This window comes from Podarcis muralis, chromosome 3, assembly GCF_964188315.1.
Source record: "Podarcis muralis chromosome 3, rPodMur119.hap1.1, whole genome shotgun sequence".
Lineage (NCBI taxonomy): Eukaryota > Metazoa > Chordata > Lepidosauria > Squamata > Lacertidae > Podarcis > Podarcis muralis.
In genome coordinates, this window is record NC_135657.1 from 70719720 (window position 1) to 70737374 (window position 17655).

Genomic DNA, 17655 nt, shown 5'->3' on the forward strand with positions numbered 1-17655 from the left:
ATGTAGTATTCTTACATGCTTCATCCACTATAAATGCCATGTTATCAGAAATGCGTGAAGCGGTTCTAGATTTCTGAAGATGCTGCACATCTTCAACTGTAGAAACGTACAGCACAAAGAAATTCTCCCACAATATTTTAATATAATAAATTCAATGAAAGATAAATTTATACTCTGGCACTGCAGAAAACTAGGCAGTTACAACTTTAATACCAAATAAAGAGTAAAAAGAAAGGAAGGAAGAAGCAGCAGCCACCTGCAGACAATGCTAGAGATGTTACACTAAGCTGGAATCCATCTTTTAATATAAAACATTTATTAAAAATAAGATCTGTAAAAAGGAGGATTGAGACATATGTACAGTAGTTTAGCACAAAACACATAATTCTATGAAATAAAAATAGATATTAAAGTGCCCATTTACAAGACATAGGTGGTCACTTGGCAATGAAGCTGCAATGTGCTTTCAGTTCTACCTCTTGGAAGCATCTCCACAAAGGCAGTAATTCACTAATTGCACAAGCTCCACTGGCTGAATGGGGCCTATGCTAAAACAGCATTTGATGAATTACTCATTAACTGTCTTCTATACATATATACATAATATTCTTTGGATTTATTTCATTATAAAAAGAAAATCTTTGAGTAAGAATAGAAACCTGACTTGTCAATAATAATTATAAAAAAGGAGTCATGATAAAAATGAAGAGTTTCTTAGCATGTATCCAAATCCATAGCATGTATCCAAATCCATGCATCTGCAAATATAATGGGATTGAGAAAAATACCTGGAGGTGAGGGAGCATAAAGTGTATTTCCTGTCCCATCTCACCACAAACAGCCTGTCCCTCGGTGAATGGAATGGGTTGTGGTGCGGGGGGCTGACAGGAAGAGTGTGGATTGCTGAATATTGGGCTCCTGCAAAAAGAAGGTGCCCCCACCCAATTTTTGGTGACTTCTGCTTTAGCCCCCATTTACATGCTGCAGCCCACCACACTCAGCAGCATGCCCTAACGCCCAGGAAAGGCCTTTTGGTAGTGGGAGGAGCTATTAAATGTACCTCATGCTCATCACCTTTTGTAAGCATTTTTCTGATCTAACCCATTAGCTATATCCATCTGTTCCACAAAATGGATAATGGTGAAGAGAAACATCCAGGACTTGATGGAACCCATCCTGGAGCTAAACACAGCAACAGATAGACATCCTCTGCCTATCTGAGTCTCTGCACTAGGCTTTCCTTCATATTTTCAAGCCGGGCTGTTGGGTTTGAGGGGATTGCCCTCACAAAGAAACAACAACCGTGTTGCACATATAAAATCTTTGTGTATTTCAACATGACCAACAACTGCTGTTAAAATACAAAAACAATTATAACAACTTCTATTATACTGTACACACACACACACACACACACTCAGAAATATCCAATGTATTTGGAAATTTGAGGGTACTGCCAAACAGTATTTATAAACAGGTGCCATCATCTTACAATGCTGAAATGAAAACATTTTTCTCCCAAATTGTGCACTTTCGAGGATAGAGTGAAGCTTATGAAGTGTATACTTCAGCTTCATGAACACAAAGCTAGACACAAATCTCCTCAGTTTAATTTAATTTTAAAATATCTTACAAAGGATATTCCATTTAGACCACTTCATTTGGTCACTTTCAGCTTATAATAGTTTGAGATTGGAAACATTTCAGATGAAGTCTTCTGAATTCCCCATATGGTATATGTGCACTGTAATACTGAAATACCTGAGGCAACCCATCTTTATATTCTAATGGCAGGTCATCTTTGTTGCAGAATAGGTGTTCCAAAATCTCAGGTGTTCACCAAGTGATGAGAAGTTTAGAGTTCTCCAGTATGGCCTTCAGTCCCACAGCTTAATAAGACCATCCCATCCACAAGTGATTACCTTGGATGTCTCATGTGGGTGCCAAACGGCACCTATACAGACTTTGTCATGGGCTTTTAATCGACTGTATAGTTTTGTTGTCTTCCAGTCCCAGATGTTCAGTTTTCCATCTGCATCACCTGATATAACATAGCTTCAAAGAAAAGAAATTAAAAATTGCTTCAATCCATTGAAATAAATTTTTGAAGCGTTATGTCAAAACATGAAAATACGGTTTAACATAGAAAGCAGATGAAATATTAATTGCTTTCCATGCTTACTTTCTACTGCAGGGTTTTTGTGATGAATTACGCTAATCACAATGGCCTCAAAAGTTACCTGCCCAGCAGTGGGCTGCTTACAAAGATGCTGTGTGCAGCAGTTGCCCAACTGGTTGCTGCTGTGGTCAGTATCAACATGCAAATCAGCTGCTCAAAAGGGTATTATTATTATTATTATTATTATTATTATTATTATTATTATTAATAAATTTTATTTATATCCCGCACTCCCCAGCCGAAGCCGGGCTCACGGCGGCTAACAACACTAAAATCACAGTGCAATATTCTAAAAACATTATAAAAATTAATTAAAATCAAAATTGATGGCAACCATAAACTAAAGTTCTGTAAAGATTAAACCAATTTCTCCTCATGCTGCCCCATCATAATGACAAGGAAAGTGAAGACAACCCCCAATTCCTCCCCTCCCCCAAGATTCTGTCAAAAACGAATAGTACCAAAACATAGGCTCAGCACTGCTAGTATTGGGCACCACGTGTGCAGCCTTGACTCCTGGATGGAGGAACCTGGACACTCATCCTCCTCCCTAATCCAGAATCATTGTTACAGACTATACACATATGAGGACTCTTTTGACAGTTTAAAAACATATTTTAAATCACTTTAGAGTCCAAAATCAGACCATGGGGAAAAAGTCTGAAAATCAAAATGGGGCATGATAACCAGATGAACTATAATGAAGCATACCTCATGTCAGGTGAAAAATCTACTTGGCAAGCATACCCAGCCACCATATGGCCCTTGAATATTTTCTTTTTATTTAGCCTGAATCTGTTTTGCGCTCCAAAAATCAAAATCTGGTTGTCCATCGATTGACAAGCCAGCCACTTCCCTGTTAAGAGTAAAAAAAAAGAATGTTAAATGTCATTCTTAAAATAAATTCATGCACTTAGATTTCTACATCTGATATCCATAGTATATTTTAAAAAATAAAGCCCCAATTTTGCATTCTACAAAGACACACAATCTGAAACATGGAATTATGAATTATTTTGGTTGTAATAGGACTTAACATGGATTTGTATTCTGCCATAAATATGGAGCCTCAAGCGCTGAATTCTAAAGCAATAAATTATTCTATGAGAGGCCTAAGAAGATACGTTGGCTTACCATTTGGAGACAAAGTCACTGCTGGCATTGAGTGCATACTTGGTTCTGCTATGTATTTGAAATCTACTGGTATGTCCCTATGAAAGAAGACAAATATATGGATGAAATACTATAAATGTACACCTAGCAAACAAAATTATGAGAGGGGCCTAGAGGTCCGCAGTCTAAATGGGTTTACTTGGCTACTGAATTCTGCAGTGTCTAACAACACCATGTATAATACACTTACTTTCTTTCTCCCTGTGTTCCAAATTTAGGAATCACGATCTCCTTCAATGCAGAAAGTGGGTGGTCTAATGCCTAAGCATTCTGAAGTGAAATGAGCCCCCTGCCCTGGACAATGTTGTGGGGTTTCTGCATTCTGTCATACAGTAGTTTGCCAGTTAAAGCAAAATGTGACCACCTGCTCATGAAAAAACCCTAGCCTCAAAACAGCACTTGAGCCCTGAAAGGTTGAGGGTATCAGCTGGAAACAATGGAGGAGGAAGGAATCGGCTGGCTTGAGCTTCTAACAGTTTATAGTGCATTGGAAGGGGTAGGGCAGCAGTGGGAGATGCCTCGCCCACAGGCCTAATTAGGCCTGCCATTTGGCCAAGCCACACTCACCTGCCCTACACCAGCCGTCATAAATGACAGCTGGTGTGGGGCAGCAGCATTTTCCTCTCTCATTCTCCAGAGCTCCCCTCCCTGTGTATAACAACAAATTGCACTCAGGTTTGGGCCAGGCAGCCAGCTTTAAATCTGAGCCCTTTGGCATTATGCGCACTGTGGAGGTGGTTTTAGGAGGGCTGGAAAGAGAAGAGTTGGGGAGAAGTCTCTTTACCTATCCTTCACAAACCCACACTATGTCACAAGACATTCTATGCTAGCTGGAGCCCTGAAAAGGAACACTCCTGGGTATGCACTGCAGCACTTTGTTGCAGATCTCTCTAGTTCTTTATTTTTGAATAATGCCCTAGACCAGGGGTCAGCAACCTTTTTCAGCCGTGGGCCGGTCCACCATCCCTCAGACCATGTGGTAGGCTGGACTATATTTTGGGGGGCAAAATGAACTAATTCCTATGCCCCACAAACAACCCAGAGATGCATTTTAAATAAAAGGACACATTCTACTCATGTAAAAACATGCTGATTCCCGGACCATCTGCGGGCCGGACTGAGAAGGCGATTGGGCCGCATCCGGCCCCTCGGCCTTAGGTTGCCTACCCCTGCTCTAGACTAGGGTAGGGAAGCTTGAACCGTGGGCTAATGGGGGAGGGCAAGGCTCAATCCTGCTGGCGGCTGCTTCACCAGTACTATGAATAGTTCCTAGTAATATCTGAAGATTTGCAGAAAGAAAAAGGCAGCATTCAACATGATTTTCTTGTTTTTCAAAAATAAATAAATACTTGAAAATAAATACATGGGAAGATCTGCTTCAAGTAGGAGAGAGTTAAAGGACTTCAGCACACTTACATGCTTCTGAACAAAGGATAAAATATTTCCCACTAGAACTTTCTTTTGCTTCATGATTCTGCTCAAGGCATTTAACTGTTTAGTTTTGGTTAACTAAATGGTCTTTGGAAACTCTTGAGAATTGCTATGGCTGATATAAATATCATCAGCGTCTGTGGGTGGCACTGAAGATTTAACAATGCAGAAACCATTCATTACACAGCTACATTAACCTCCATAATATTTACATACATCACATTAATGACAAATTAGATGGAGTGTAAATGCTCTCATGAAGGTTAATTGCAGCTTAATTTTGTTCATATAACCATGAGATCATATAAATTCAAAGTAATCAAATTCTACCACTGGCGCTTTGGGCCAACAGAAAGACCGGAAAGCTTTTTTTAGAAGATTCACTCACACCTTTAAGCAGCAAAAATGCAACAGTGCAAACCTATTTCCCTGTAATGGCAAATAACTTCAGTACTTCATGTCCAGCTTTTATGCAGCACATCATTAAAAGAATCCTACACATTTTAGATAAACCACACATTTATTTGTTTTTGTTTAAAAAAACAAGTAACCCTCACCCTGAAGGGCACAGCAAATCTGAGTAGACAGGATGCGAGGGCCCTCAACCAATCTCTCACTCACTATACCAAATATTCTGCTACTTTGAAGTTTATTATTCAACTTCAGAAGTCATTAAAATGAAGTCAAAATGCCTCCCAAGAAAGATTGGAGCAGGAGCCCAGTGCAACAGCACTCTTTTCCACTTGAGATTCCCAGCAACTGATAATTAGAGCTATACCACTTCGGATAATGGAGGTAGTACAGACACTAGGTGTAACTGTCACTCCATGAATTTCTCCGTTTGCATCTACTGTGATTTCCATATTTCATCTGCCCATTCCTCATGGTTATAGTAAATGTTCATATGGCCCTTAAGCATTATGAAGTGGTACTGGTAAAGCCAGTAGGTGGTGCTCTTTCCCCAGAGTCAATAACTAACCAAAGCCCAAACAAATAATTTTATTGCAATGGTTCCATTTAAAAACAAAGAAAGAAAGAAAGAAAGAAAGAAAGAAAGAAAGAAAGAAAGAAAGAAACCTGACTAAAAGTATGTTTTCATTCTGATAATTCCAGTCTCTGACCTGGAAGTAAAATGTTTGTGTCTCGGCATCCTTTCTCGAATAACCCACTATTTGACACAACACTGGAAAGCATACTCCTTTCTTTGCCGTATTTGCCCATTGTTTCTTCGACATCCCCTTTAAATGTGGAGTAAACTGTGGTCCCTCCTAAGTTTTATCTCAGGGCTGGTACAGAGATGCAAGCTAACCAAGGTTTAGGAATCAGGTCATGTCATTATATGCTATATCTCAGCATCATCAATTCCAGAGAAGGGGAGGAGACTTGTGTCTCCAGGTCCTAAAACTTAGATTCTACAGCATAAATTGCAAAACCAAGTCGAGAAATTACTAAACATTCTGGATGGGGTAGACTCACAGGAAAGAAGTCTAAAGTTCTGCAACCAGTTGGCATCATGGCTATATTGAGGGGGAAAGTATAAAGAGAATACATTCACTACTCAAACTATATTTTCTTCCTCTCTAATAAAAAAGTCAAGACACAAATTTTTTACTTACCATTCCCAGACTCTTAAACTCTTGTCGTCAGAGGTACTCACAAATCTTCTATTCTCATCCACGAAAACAATGGTGTTAACAGCACCTAAATGCCTATCATACTCCTGAACAATTTCTCCACTTCGAATATCCCACTGCAAGACAAATCCAAACAACTCCTTAAAAATGGTGAAGAAAATGATCCATTTTTTAAAACCAAGTATTTTGTAACAGAAATAGCCTATTATTACTGCAACAATACGAAAAGAATTCTGGTTAAATAGTCAATTGGTTTGATCTTCAAATTGTTTCTGCATGATCTTTACCAAATACTCTGAATTTTTTACTTACCTGTACAATTTTCTTATCTGACATTCCTGCTACAAAAAGATTTTGCTTATCTTCATCTGGATTGAATTTGACACAGTAGGGAACTTTCCTGTTTGTGAATCTTGAAATACACTGTCCTAGAGAGGGGATGGGAGGGGAAACAGATCAATGAAGAGGAAGAGATTCACATACCCAGCTTCTTTGTTTTGTTGTAGCTGTTGGGTTGTATGGTGGGATGACAATTTTGCACATAATAAAATAAGCCTCAACCTATATTTCTGAAGTGTGCGCCATTTGCCTTACATCCAGATTACCAAACCCAATCCACTGAGGGCCATTTCATGCAATACAAAGCAACAAACCTAGTTTTGCCAACAAATATAATTTCTGGAGTACAGAAATATAGGCAGTTACCCTCAAACCACTCTAACTCATCTAATTCAAGATTGTTCACAGTGGTCCTGATTGGCAGTGAACTCCCCAGGATTCAGACAATGGTGTTTCCTAGCCCACCCTGAAAATGCCAGAGTGTCAAGATGTTCTATCACTGAGCTACGTTTCCTTATCCTATTTGATAAATATACCCTTATTCATTTTTGAACCAACCATTTTCCACAACGGTTTAAATGCACCCAAAAAGCAAAGCTATTCTAAGATGATAATGCTGTACAGGGATCTGCGCTCCTGCCACCCTGTTGCACTTTTAACAGTTGTATTTGTCATTCACAAAAATACAGGTATCAAAGAGGAAACATAACAAGCATTCGCCTACCTGTCTCCGTGTCCCAGAGTTTAAGATACCGATCATATGCAGCACTGAGAAACTGAGTCCCAGCATTGTTAAAGCATATATCTCTAACAGCTTTACTGTGCCCTGCAGGACAAATATATATAGTATTAGTAGGAAAGGGTACCAGACGTTTTTCTTTTCGGTACTAGGGCAGTTGTTGGACGCGCAGTGTCTGTGATTTGCAATATGGCTCAGGCCCTTTTTATCTCCCCCTCTATTCAGTCCTCCCATCTCCATCGCTCCTGCTTCCCCTTAAAAGCAAGCTATTCTATCCAATTAAGAGCACAAACCATTTGGGCTCAAGTGCTGTGACTGTGGTTCTCAATCCAACACTGGAAACTAGGGATACAGCACCTTTTTGCGCATGCAGTTCTCAATTCAGCAGTGGCTGCGCACAGGGAGGCCCAGGTCCACTTGTGCACCATCCCTCACTAGGATCAGGGTGTCCTTAAGCTACTTCATGTGAACCATAGTTTTTAAAATGTAAGTGGAAAGAGATGCTGAGCAAAAATACATATATTTCACGTTAATGACCCCATTCTAAAAACAAGCAGCCCTGAAGATCCCGGGGGGGGGGGGTAAGCTATTTGTTGGGGTGGGAGCTTCCCTTGCCCTCCCCTCTGGTACCACCCAATTGCTTTACTTGGGATAAACATGTGTTTAGCTATGTACCACACATGAATGAATTGTACCGCAGGGAGGATTTTGAACTACCATGCTCAATAATTATTTTCTTAGCATCCATCACTTCTAATTATTCCCTTGAGGCACACATTAATATTTGGACATATTGCTAAAGGCAGCACACAACTGGAATCTGACGCAATTATCATTTATTAAAAAGCTGATTTTTTAAAAAAAAATTAAAAAAACATTACCAATGAAAGTTCTTAAGCATCTTCGTTCACCATATACTTCCCAGAGCTGGTGGGTGGAAAATACATTTTACAATATGGTTTAAGAAAGACACAAAATGCAAGTAGAACAGCTAATGCACACAACTTATTATTTTAAATTAAACCCATCTTAATTTTGCCTCATTTATGAATTGCTTCCCATAAAATTTATTGAAGCAATTCAACAAAACAAAACAAAACCAACAAGAAAAACATAGGTAAAGGGTAAAGGGGACCCCTGACCATTAGGTCCAGTTATGACCGACTCTGGGGTTGCGGCGCTCATCTCGCTTTATTGGCTGAGGGAGCCGGCCTACAGCTTCCGGGTCATGTGGCCAGCATGACTAAGCCGCTTCTGGAGAACCAGAGCAGCGCACAGAAACGCCGTTTACCTTCCCGCCGGAGCGGTACCTATTTATCTACCTGCACTTTGAGGTGCTTTTGAACTGCTAGGTTGGTAGGAGCAGGGACCGAGCAACGGGAGCTCACCCCGTCGCAGGGATTCGAACCGCCGACCTTCTGATCGGCAAGTCCTAGGCTCTGTGGTTTAACCCACAGTGCCACCCATGTCCCTAAGAAAAACATACATTTACACTATTTCAAATCCAGTACTGTTAACATTCTTTCTTGGTTAAAAAAGCTTTAGAACACCTGCTGAATGAAAAGCTATGGTTTTTTAAAAAGTAATTCCCATAATATAAGAAAACAGGTACAAAATGTACAAAATGTAATTAACTGTGTGATTTGAAAAATGTTATACCAAGAGAACTTGCTGATTCATAGGATGTTCACAGAGCTACTTCTTGGAACTGCGTATCAACAAACAAGGGAAGAGTGGCAGCAGCAATGGAGAAGGAAAGTGCAGCTGCATTGCCACGTGTACCTCTCCCCCCATGTCTTACTACATATTGTATTGTTGGCACCCGCCTGTCTTGAGAAACATACTGCTGCGTTTGCAGCACCAAGGTGACCTCGCGGGGCGCAAACCTGGGTGGTGTGTAGGGGTGTCCTGGGCTGCCCAGACGGACGAGACCCCTCTCTCAGCCTCACTCATGTGGTCCAAAGGAAAGCAGAGCAATACATTTGGCACCAGCTTGGATGCAGGAGTGGCTGGAAGGAGGCGTACAAGGCACCATCCTTCCCTCTTAAGGACTCCACTCCTGATTTGTGTAGGGTTTACTCCTTAGCACTTTCTTCTCTCGACAATATCCGGCAAGGCAGCAGAGAACAGTTATACACTTTTGAAAAAACAGGGTCACATTTTCCACTGATCAAAAGAAATTAAGATAAACTGAATAAATATTGCATCCCTAAAGAGAGAAAACCAGTGTAATGTAGTGGCTAGCGTGGTGGACTGGGACATAAGAGATCTACTACATGCTGTCTCAATTAACAGCAGTTTTGGAAAAGCATAGCCTGTTCCACATACTTTATTTGAGTAGCAATCCACTTTTGAGCTCAAACACAAACAGTAACATGTGAGGTGCATCTTCCATGCAAAAGTTTGCATGCATGACAGCCCATTTTTTTTTGCAGCCCCCTTTCAGGAATTTTTTAAAAGTAGAAACAGCACAAAACTGGGCTGTTATGCACGAAGGCCTCTGCTTTATGGAGAGGCAGGTGTGCATTTCTTTCCCTCACTTATGGAGATAGATTGCTGCCTGTTTTGAGCAAGATGTCAGTGCAGAGTAGCTGAACAGATGTCAGACATCTATTTGAAGTCCTCATTATTGAAGGAAACAGAAAGAAATAGTAAAGGTTACCAGAATATATGACTTGACCTCTACAGGCTAAGTTAAAGCCACTGACCAAGGAGATTCCCCTCCCCACACAAAAAGTTTGTACGGCGGCCTGCTTGGTATATATTTCTTCTTGTTGCTTTACAATGATCAAAGAGTCACTGTATTTGTTTCATGATAAACAGAAAATTCCATTATGAACCTGACCTATTACATTAGCGCAACAAAAAGGCAACAACTGAATTTGCCTTGACATGAGTGTCAAAAGGGAGGCATATCCCAATACTTTTGATGTGAATTTAACCATCTGTAGGCAGCAATAAGTGTACTTTCTGAAGGTACTCACCTTAATTTTACAGTCCATGGAAGAAGACAACAGCAAGTGGCCAGAAAGAGGAAACAGTCTGACAGCGCTGACTCCCTTATAAATAAAAACAACTATGAAATAGCTACAAATATTTTTCTTTTCTTTCCAAACTTGTTTATATTTGATCCTATAGGAGACATTCATTGTTAAAGGGTGGCTGCCAATGCCACTAACTTAGCTGTTGGCACAGCAACAATTGCGTTTGCTGATTCAACAGGTCGCTATCTTGATACTACTGAATAGAGTAAGTAGCACAAGTTGCACTGGTGCCCACCAGACCTCTTAACAAAGAAACGTGTACTGTGTGTTTGGAAAATGGGTTCCTTTTCAAAACATTATCAATGTTTTGAAGTCATGCTGATTTTTATTCTCACCCGATTTTTATTCTCACCCCTGAGTAAAAGGCTCTGGTTGTTGCTGTTGTTTTTAAGAATACAGCTTTATCAGTGGAATTCCCCCCTCCTACCCCCACCCCATGCATGGTTCTTGGGGTTCTCCCAACCCGATTTGGGGAAGTACAGGGGAAAGATTGAAGGCACAAGGAGAAGGGGACAACAGAGGATGAGATGGTTGGACAGTGTTCTCAAAGCTACAAACATGAGTCTGACCAAACTGCGGGAGGCAATGGAAGACAGGAGTGCCTGGCGTGCTCTGGTCCATGGGGTCACGAAGAGTCGGACACGACTAAACGACTAAACAACAACAGGGGACACACATTGGGGGTAGTTCTGTTGCACTATTGGGACTCATTGCACTGGCTTTTGCTAGCACAACAACTTCATTGACTCAGGCCCATAGCTTCATATGACATATTGAAAAAGCCTGGGAGTAACTACTAAGCAGGCACTCCAAATCTAACTGAATCAAGCTTTTGCAGGTTTGCCCATGGCTTTGGCGGCCCTCATGGATTCAAGTTAAGCATATTGCATCTAAATGACAGCTATATGTGCTAAAGTTTGAGGAATAATTTCTGCCATTCCATTCCCACCATCTTTAAGTAGGCATCTGAATTTGTATAAGCTCCCTAAGAAAGTCTCAAAGATTAGCAACAGAAAATCACAGGAACACACTTGTAATTCTACAAAATGTACAGCGAGGACTACCAGTGCAAAATATATAAACAACCTCTGTATGAATAAGAAAACACATTTCTCAAAGCCAGTTTAGTTCACTAACAGGGACCCATGACAGGGAATTATTAGTTAGGAGAGTAACTGGCTGAGAGAATTGCATCTCAGGGGATTTGTGTGCTTGTATCTTGGCTTAATGGTGAAAGAATGATGGCCTATATAGAGTGTGAAATTATTCATAGTTCCGAATATAGTAATAAGTTTTTCACACACCATTAGCAAATGAACACTATTGTGCACCTAATGACACCGGTCTAAACTATGGGTGAGAATTGGGATAATGCAGAGCCCACTCCTGCCTCCACTGCAGAGGAACCTTACCTAGTGGCAAAGGAAATAATTTGGCAAGTTTAGCAACTTGCTGAGCAACCATACAGTGCTGCATTTGGAAGACTTTGGACATTCGACCTCCTGTTTCTCCTTCTCACCCCATATTCTGGTTGTTCTCCCCACCCACCAGAGAGGATTTGGAGGCAGCACGGGGGAAAGTTCGGCTGTGCTAGTGGGAGTCCTTGTGCTGGCTTCTGCTAAGAGATCTGGGCAGCTGAATCTACCCACAAGTGTCTCTACCTATATAGGACCGCCAAGTACTGAATTAATACAAGCTGGCACATGAAATATGTTTGTGCAAGGGCAATTTTTGAAATTGGAAAAAAAAAATGATGCTGGGCCCATAATTATGAAACCAAGAAAACTTAATATTTTAATTGTCTCTTACCTTTGTATGACCAGACCATACATGGATCTGTTTCTTAGGAAGGTAGCATTTCTCAGGGGGTACTGTTGAACGTAGGTTAACCCCAACATCCTGAGGAACATGAAGATAGGATCTCCCTTGATAGTCATACATGTCTTTGACTGCAAAATAAACAAAACAAAATTAGAACATGCAGATTTACAGTCTCCCTCAAATATGACATGGATGAAATCAGTTTTAGGACACAATGGTGATTAAAATGAATAATCTACTAACTACACAGCTCAAAAACTAACTTCTTCTGACCAGATACACACATTCATGATCTTAAATACTTTATTCTAGTTGGCTTTTTCATGCCTCTTACGTGACAATTTAAATCTCCATAGGCTAAAATGCTATACCCAACGCTGTATAATATTTATGTTTTAAATACCCAGCTCTGTATCAAGAAACATCAAAAGTGATTTGATTGCAATGTTACGGTTTTTTTATTGGTTTATGAAAATCCAATGAGAAACAATTCAGAAATCCTGTTTGCAATTTCTGCACACACCTTGCAGTCTTTGAGGAAGGCACCAAGCAGTGAAATGTACATTAAAACACTGCATGTAACTTCAAATTTCAAAGTTAACTTGCAACTTATCATTGCATTTGTGGTGATGGGCAAGAGGGTTCTATAAAAAAGGAGATGTGAATGAAGTCCTGCCACATGTGTGAATCTCAGGAGAGATGTGACAAAGAGAGGAGCGAAACATTAGGTTAAGAAAATGCATGATGTAGAAGTGGGGAACAAAAAAGACTTTTCTCCATAATCCTATGAATTGCTTCCACATCAGCAGCAAAATTCAAAATGACAATTTCAAGCCTTTATAGTCAACAATGAAGCCTACATTCCTATATCGTCAAAAATGAGGCAAGATCAATATGTAATGATCTAAAAGTTGACAAAAGTAAAGATTCAAACGATTAAGTTTGATGTGGTACAAATGACAGCCAAGAAAAGGAGGCTGGCAAATTAAAATACAAGGAACTGACATTTGAAATGAATATACAAGCAAATGACATTTCCACAGTGTTCCCAATAATACAATCTGCCCGCAAGCTAAATTTAACCACATCTTGAAATTCTTTCCGGTGTTACCAGAAACAACAAAACCAGGCTGTTTCTAAGTTTCTTCCTTACTGAAATCCCCCTTGTGTCTCTGGCACCATGTTTTCTTTTAGAGATCATTTCTTCCTACATGGTATGCTGCAAGAAGAACTAACATAGCAAATAAATGACAATATACATTATTCCTGATAAACAAGTGTTTGAAAGTAGATGCAGGAAATGCAAATCAGCTGCCAAAGAAAGCACTTACCATGCAAAATAGTCTTCTCTTCTCCAGGCTTATCATCTTCATGTTTGCCTTTCTTTTGTCTCTTTGCTGTTATTTCATCCAGTTCCCTCTGTTCTTCCTAAGTACCCCAAACATTAAAAATTACCAGTCTTGTTTTTACAACAAAATCTAGAATATTTTCACTGAATTCACTTAAAGTTTCCAATTTTAATGCTATTTGGGGGGGGGGTGTCAAAAAAGCATGTTAAACAAAAGGTCAGTAAACTATTCAGTTTAGAAACAAGTTTTCGCAAAATAAATTCTAAACATGTTTCCCAATTCTGATTCAATTCATTGCTTATATGGTCAAACAGCAACAGCCATACACAACTCCAGAGTCTGCAGAAGTCAAAAGGGGGAACCCCAAAAGCAGTTCAATATGAAGTGAGCAGAAAACCAAGTAGAGGGTGAAATGAAATTGACCAGCTGGAAATAAGGAGGGAGGAAGAGGTACAGGTATAAAAAGGGTAGGGAGAACACTCTTATTGACCTGGTAAGTAATTTATTGGCTTACAGCAAGACGTTAATTTTAAGTAGCACCACTGAGATGAAAGTGATAAATGCCTACAAAAATCAATGGACAAATCCAATGTTTTACTATATCTGGGACTGGACACAGTGGCATGTCCCATACCTTCACGCAGAAATCACTCTGATCACCTGCCACCACAGTGAAGATAGTCAGGGCATATGTGCGGGCTCAGAGACTGAGTAAAAAAGCATGGCACTTAGAACCCACTTCAAAATATGTTGCTCTAGCCACTGAGCTCTATGGTTGGGTCTCCAAGCCTCCGACACCCTGCCGAATAGTTTCCCTTTATGGCAGTGTCAGATTCCTCTTGTTAGGAACTAAGTCAGGCAGAAGGAAAATCCAGACACAGAACAAGAGCCTCCTGAGAAAGGCACCCAATACTGAGACAGTGAGAGAAGGGGGCAAATGTTGCTAGGGGGACAAGCACCCAATGGAGAAGAGATCAACCTTGCTGCTGCTTCAAGAAGAAGCAGTTTCTGAATGGAAGGGAGCAATAGAAAGCACACAAATGACCAAGAAGGAACAGCAGAGATGCACATGTACAATATAAAAGAATTCAGCCCAACATGGTGGGCAGACACAGTTAACTCTGCACTGGCCACTTCTTGCTCTGGGCCCACTATTGGCTCCAGCTCTCCCCACCACCACCACCACCACTGGTGTGCAGCCCTGGCATCTCCTGTCACTCGCTGCGCCTTCAGAAAGATTGCCCAAATAAACCTACACTGATTCTGACAACGGGAACTTTTCAAGACCCCTCCCACTGCAGCCCTCCGTGTCCCATCCTCAGTCACCAGAAGCTCAGGGGACTCTCAGGGCAGCATTCAATGCAATAAAAGCAGCTGGAGCTGGAAGGGAAAGCCAGACACCCTGATGCAAGATGTGAGGAACTCCCCTAAGACCACACATGGGATCCCAGACTAAGCATCACCACTACTATTCTACTTTGAAGAATAAACAAGGGGTGCTCACTTCTGAAGGTTTTGCAACATCCTTTTCATCAACGTATTTTGCCCACGGTCCCAAGAAGCCATCAATGTTAGATGCATCATTCTCTTTGAATTTCTTCCGTTTCTCCGTTTTCTTTTGTCCTGTTTCAAACACAGTCAGACCTGTAGGCAGTAGCAAAAGTTTATGTCTAGGTTCACTTTAAGAACAACAATGTACTCTTCCACATTCCACACTTCACCATTCCACTTGAATCATTTCAGTGTTGTCAGAAAAGAGAGAATGTACTAGATTAGGGGAAGTTGAGGCTTTTGTGTGCAATTGTTGGCCTTGGACATGCATCTTCAAATGATCTGTCAAACAAGAAACAAGCACTGCATGCAAAGTAGCTGTAAAATCACAAGATGATAAACCAATCAGCTCTCGCTATATTTTATTAGCCTTTCTAGAGAGTTGTGCCTTCATCGGCAACTGACCTATCACCGCCTTCTGCACTCTCCAATGAAGAAACATCTAAGATGCAAATCTTGTTAGCATTTTGTCAAGAAGTTGAGATACACACAGTTGTTTGCACACTATGCCTGACTTCTGCTATGTTCCAGAAGCAGTCCCTTTGTATGTCCAACATCAGTCGCTTAAAAGCACCTCCCTACTTAAGTAAACTACTATTTCATCCATTATATACAATTTATTTTAAACATTTTGGTAATGCACACACACACAACTGATTGAACTTTGTAATTAGGCGACGCTATAACAAATATTCTTTACCTTGATTCTTTTCAGCTTCTTCAACAGAACCAATATATTTAGTAGGAACTTCATAATTATCTATTGAGGGATCCAAAGCATATCCTGTGGAAGGACAAAACCGTAACATTTTAAGATTCACCTCTTGTGGAATATTTTTATTGGCAGAGCTCCAATTTCAGCCACCAACTCTCAGAAGACCTTTACCCTGAGGACACATCCATCATAGTGAAGCCAAAGCACAGCTTAGCACAAAGGAACAGACATGCAGCTTTCTGGAGAGGCAATTGTGACCGCTTTGCTCCTCCCTGGCCATTTTGCTGTTGCACTGAACTAAGTCATCATTCGGCTTAGCATGTTGTTGGAACCCAGAATACAAAAGTGTGCTTCTTTCAAACCTGATTTCACCAACGGAAGGGGACCTTCTGGATGCCAGAGAAGGCCTCTGTAGGGACACGTGCCCCTGTGCCTGCCATGCTAGCAACCCTTTCACATGGTGGATACATGAGAATAGCTTCATAGTTTATAGTCAATACTATCTTAATTCAGATAAAGACAGAAAGTAGGCCAATAATAACTTGGGTGATGTGGCAGGCCTCAACCAAAAGTATCTATTACTAGGTGCCAGTATATTAATATGACAGCTACTAGTCACGGATCATCTGCTATAGAAGACGGGATCACTTTGCTTTCAGCAAAGAATGAACTGTTTAAACAAAATTCTCAGTCTGTTTATCAAAGCTGAACGTAGCAGACTGTTCTTGAATCTGCTACAACCAAGGAAATACAATGTTAACTTGTTCATAAGAACAGAGATTTGCACACCCTGAGCTTACAGTACCCTGACTCAAAGTGGCAGATATTAACAACCTTAATGACCCTGTCAAAAGGTAGCATACAAATATTATTAACTGAATAAACATAGTAAAGTTTCCAGCTTAACAATCCTACACTGAATAATAGTTTTAGAGTGCAAATCTGCTTGCCTAATGAAAGTAGCAACTTTCCAATCCAACCCAGAGTCTGGTCAATTGTCAGAACCTAGCTGGTGAGGTAGGTTTTCATGAACAATTTGCAAGGATGACCATGGTAAATGCCAATTGTCTGGATTTTACTATTCTGATGAGAATTCCACATAAATAAGCCAAGCATTATAGAACCCAGTTTTATGCTGAGTGAGGTCTTTGCATGGGGCCAATGAGCCAATTTCTCAGTAGACTCAACTTCACAGTTCTTATTTAAGGCAGAAATGCCAATTTGGATGTATGTCAAAATCAATACAGCAGCTTATTTGTCCTCTCACTGTATTGATGCCATTTCTGGGACTATTTGTTTGCTCCCTCAAACCGAGTGATCGTGAATGGAGCCACTGGGTGAGATTTAATCTTCAGCGGGAGCTGTGTTCTCTATAGCTGCCTGCATTTCATTCAGCATCTTTTCCTTATGAAAAGGACTTTGAACAACTCCTACTTTATGCTGAGAATGTGAAAGAGATTCCTATCTTTTTTTTCTGACAGAGACTTCCAAATGCAGCTGTAAGGGGAAACCTGCTGTTTTAAAAACAGACCTCTTTTTATGTAACTGGTCTCTGCTTAGAACCTTTGACTTAACTCCCCCCAACTCAATTACAAATAAGCAGGCCCACATGCGGTTCACCTTCCCCGTCACTGAGAAGTGAACCTGAATAAAATGAAAGATGAACACTGTATGGTTTTA

General features: G+C 40.5%; 2 protein-coding genes across 7 annotated transcripts in view; one reads left to right on the top strand and one right to left on the bottom strand.

The window, feature by feature from the left end:
• Positions 1-5315, top strand: part of METTL24 (methyltransferase like 24) — a 76094-nt gene extending 70779 nt beyond the window's left edge. The window contains exon 7 of the transcript XR_013392277.1: positions 3571-5315. The gene's annotated coding sequence lies outside the window, so the exon portion shown is untranslated. The remainder of the gene's footprint in view (positions 1-3570) is intronic.
• The window catches only part of CDC40 (cell division cycle 40), an 86766-nt gene continuing 69233 nt past the window's right edge, over positions 123-17655 (bottom strand). For all 6 annotated transcript variants that reach the window (XM_028723154.2, XM_028723156.2, XM_028723155.2 and 3 more), the window contains 12 exons: positions 15961-16044; positions 15214-15353; positions 13692-13788; positions 12349-12488; positions 10480-10554; positions 8377-8422; positions 7481-7582; positions 6730-6845; positions 6400-6533; positions 3314-3390; positions 2891-3035; positions 123-2055 (listed from right to left, as the gene is read on the bottom strand). In XM_028723154.2, the coding sequence (XP_028578987.2) occupies positions 1878-2055; positions 2891-3035; positions 3314-3390; positions 6400-6533; positions 6730-6845; positions 7481-7582; positions 8377-8422; positions 10480-10554; positions 12349-12488; positions 13692-13788; positions 15214-15353; positions 15961-16044 (1334 nt within the window). In that variant the 3' untranslated portion in view covers positions 123-1877. The remainder of the gene's footprint in view (positions 2056-2890; positions 3036-3313; positions 3391-6399; positions 6534-6729; positions 6846-7480; positions 7583-8376; positions 8423-10479; positions 10555-12348; positions 12489-13691; positions 13789-15213; positions 15354-15960; positions 16045-17655) is intronic.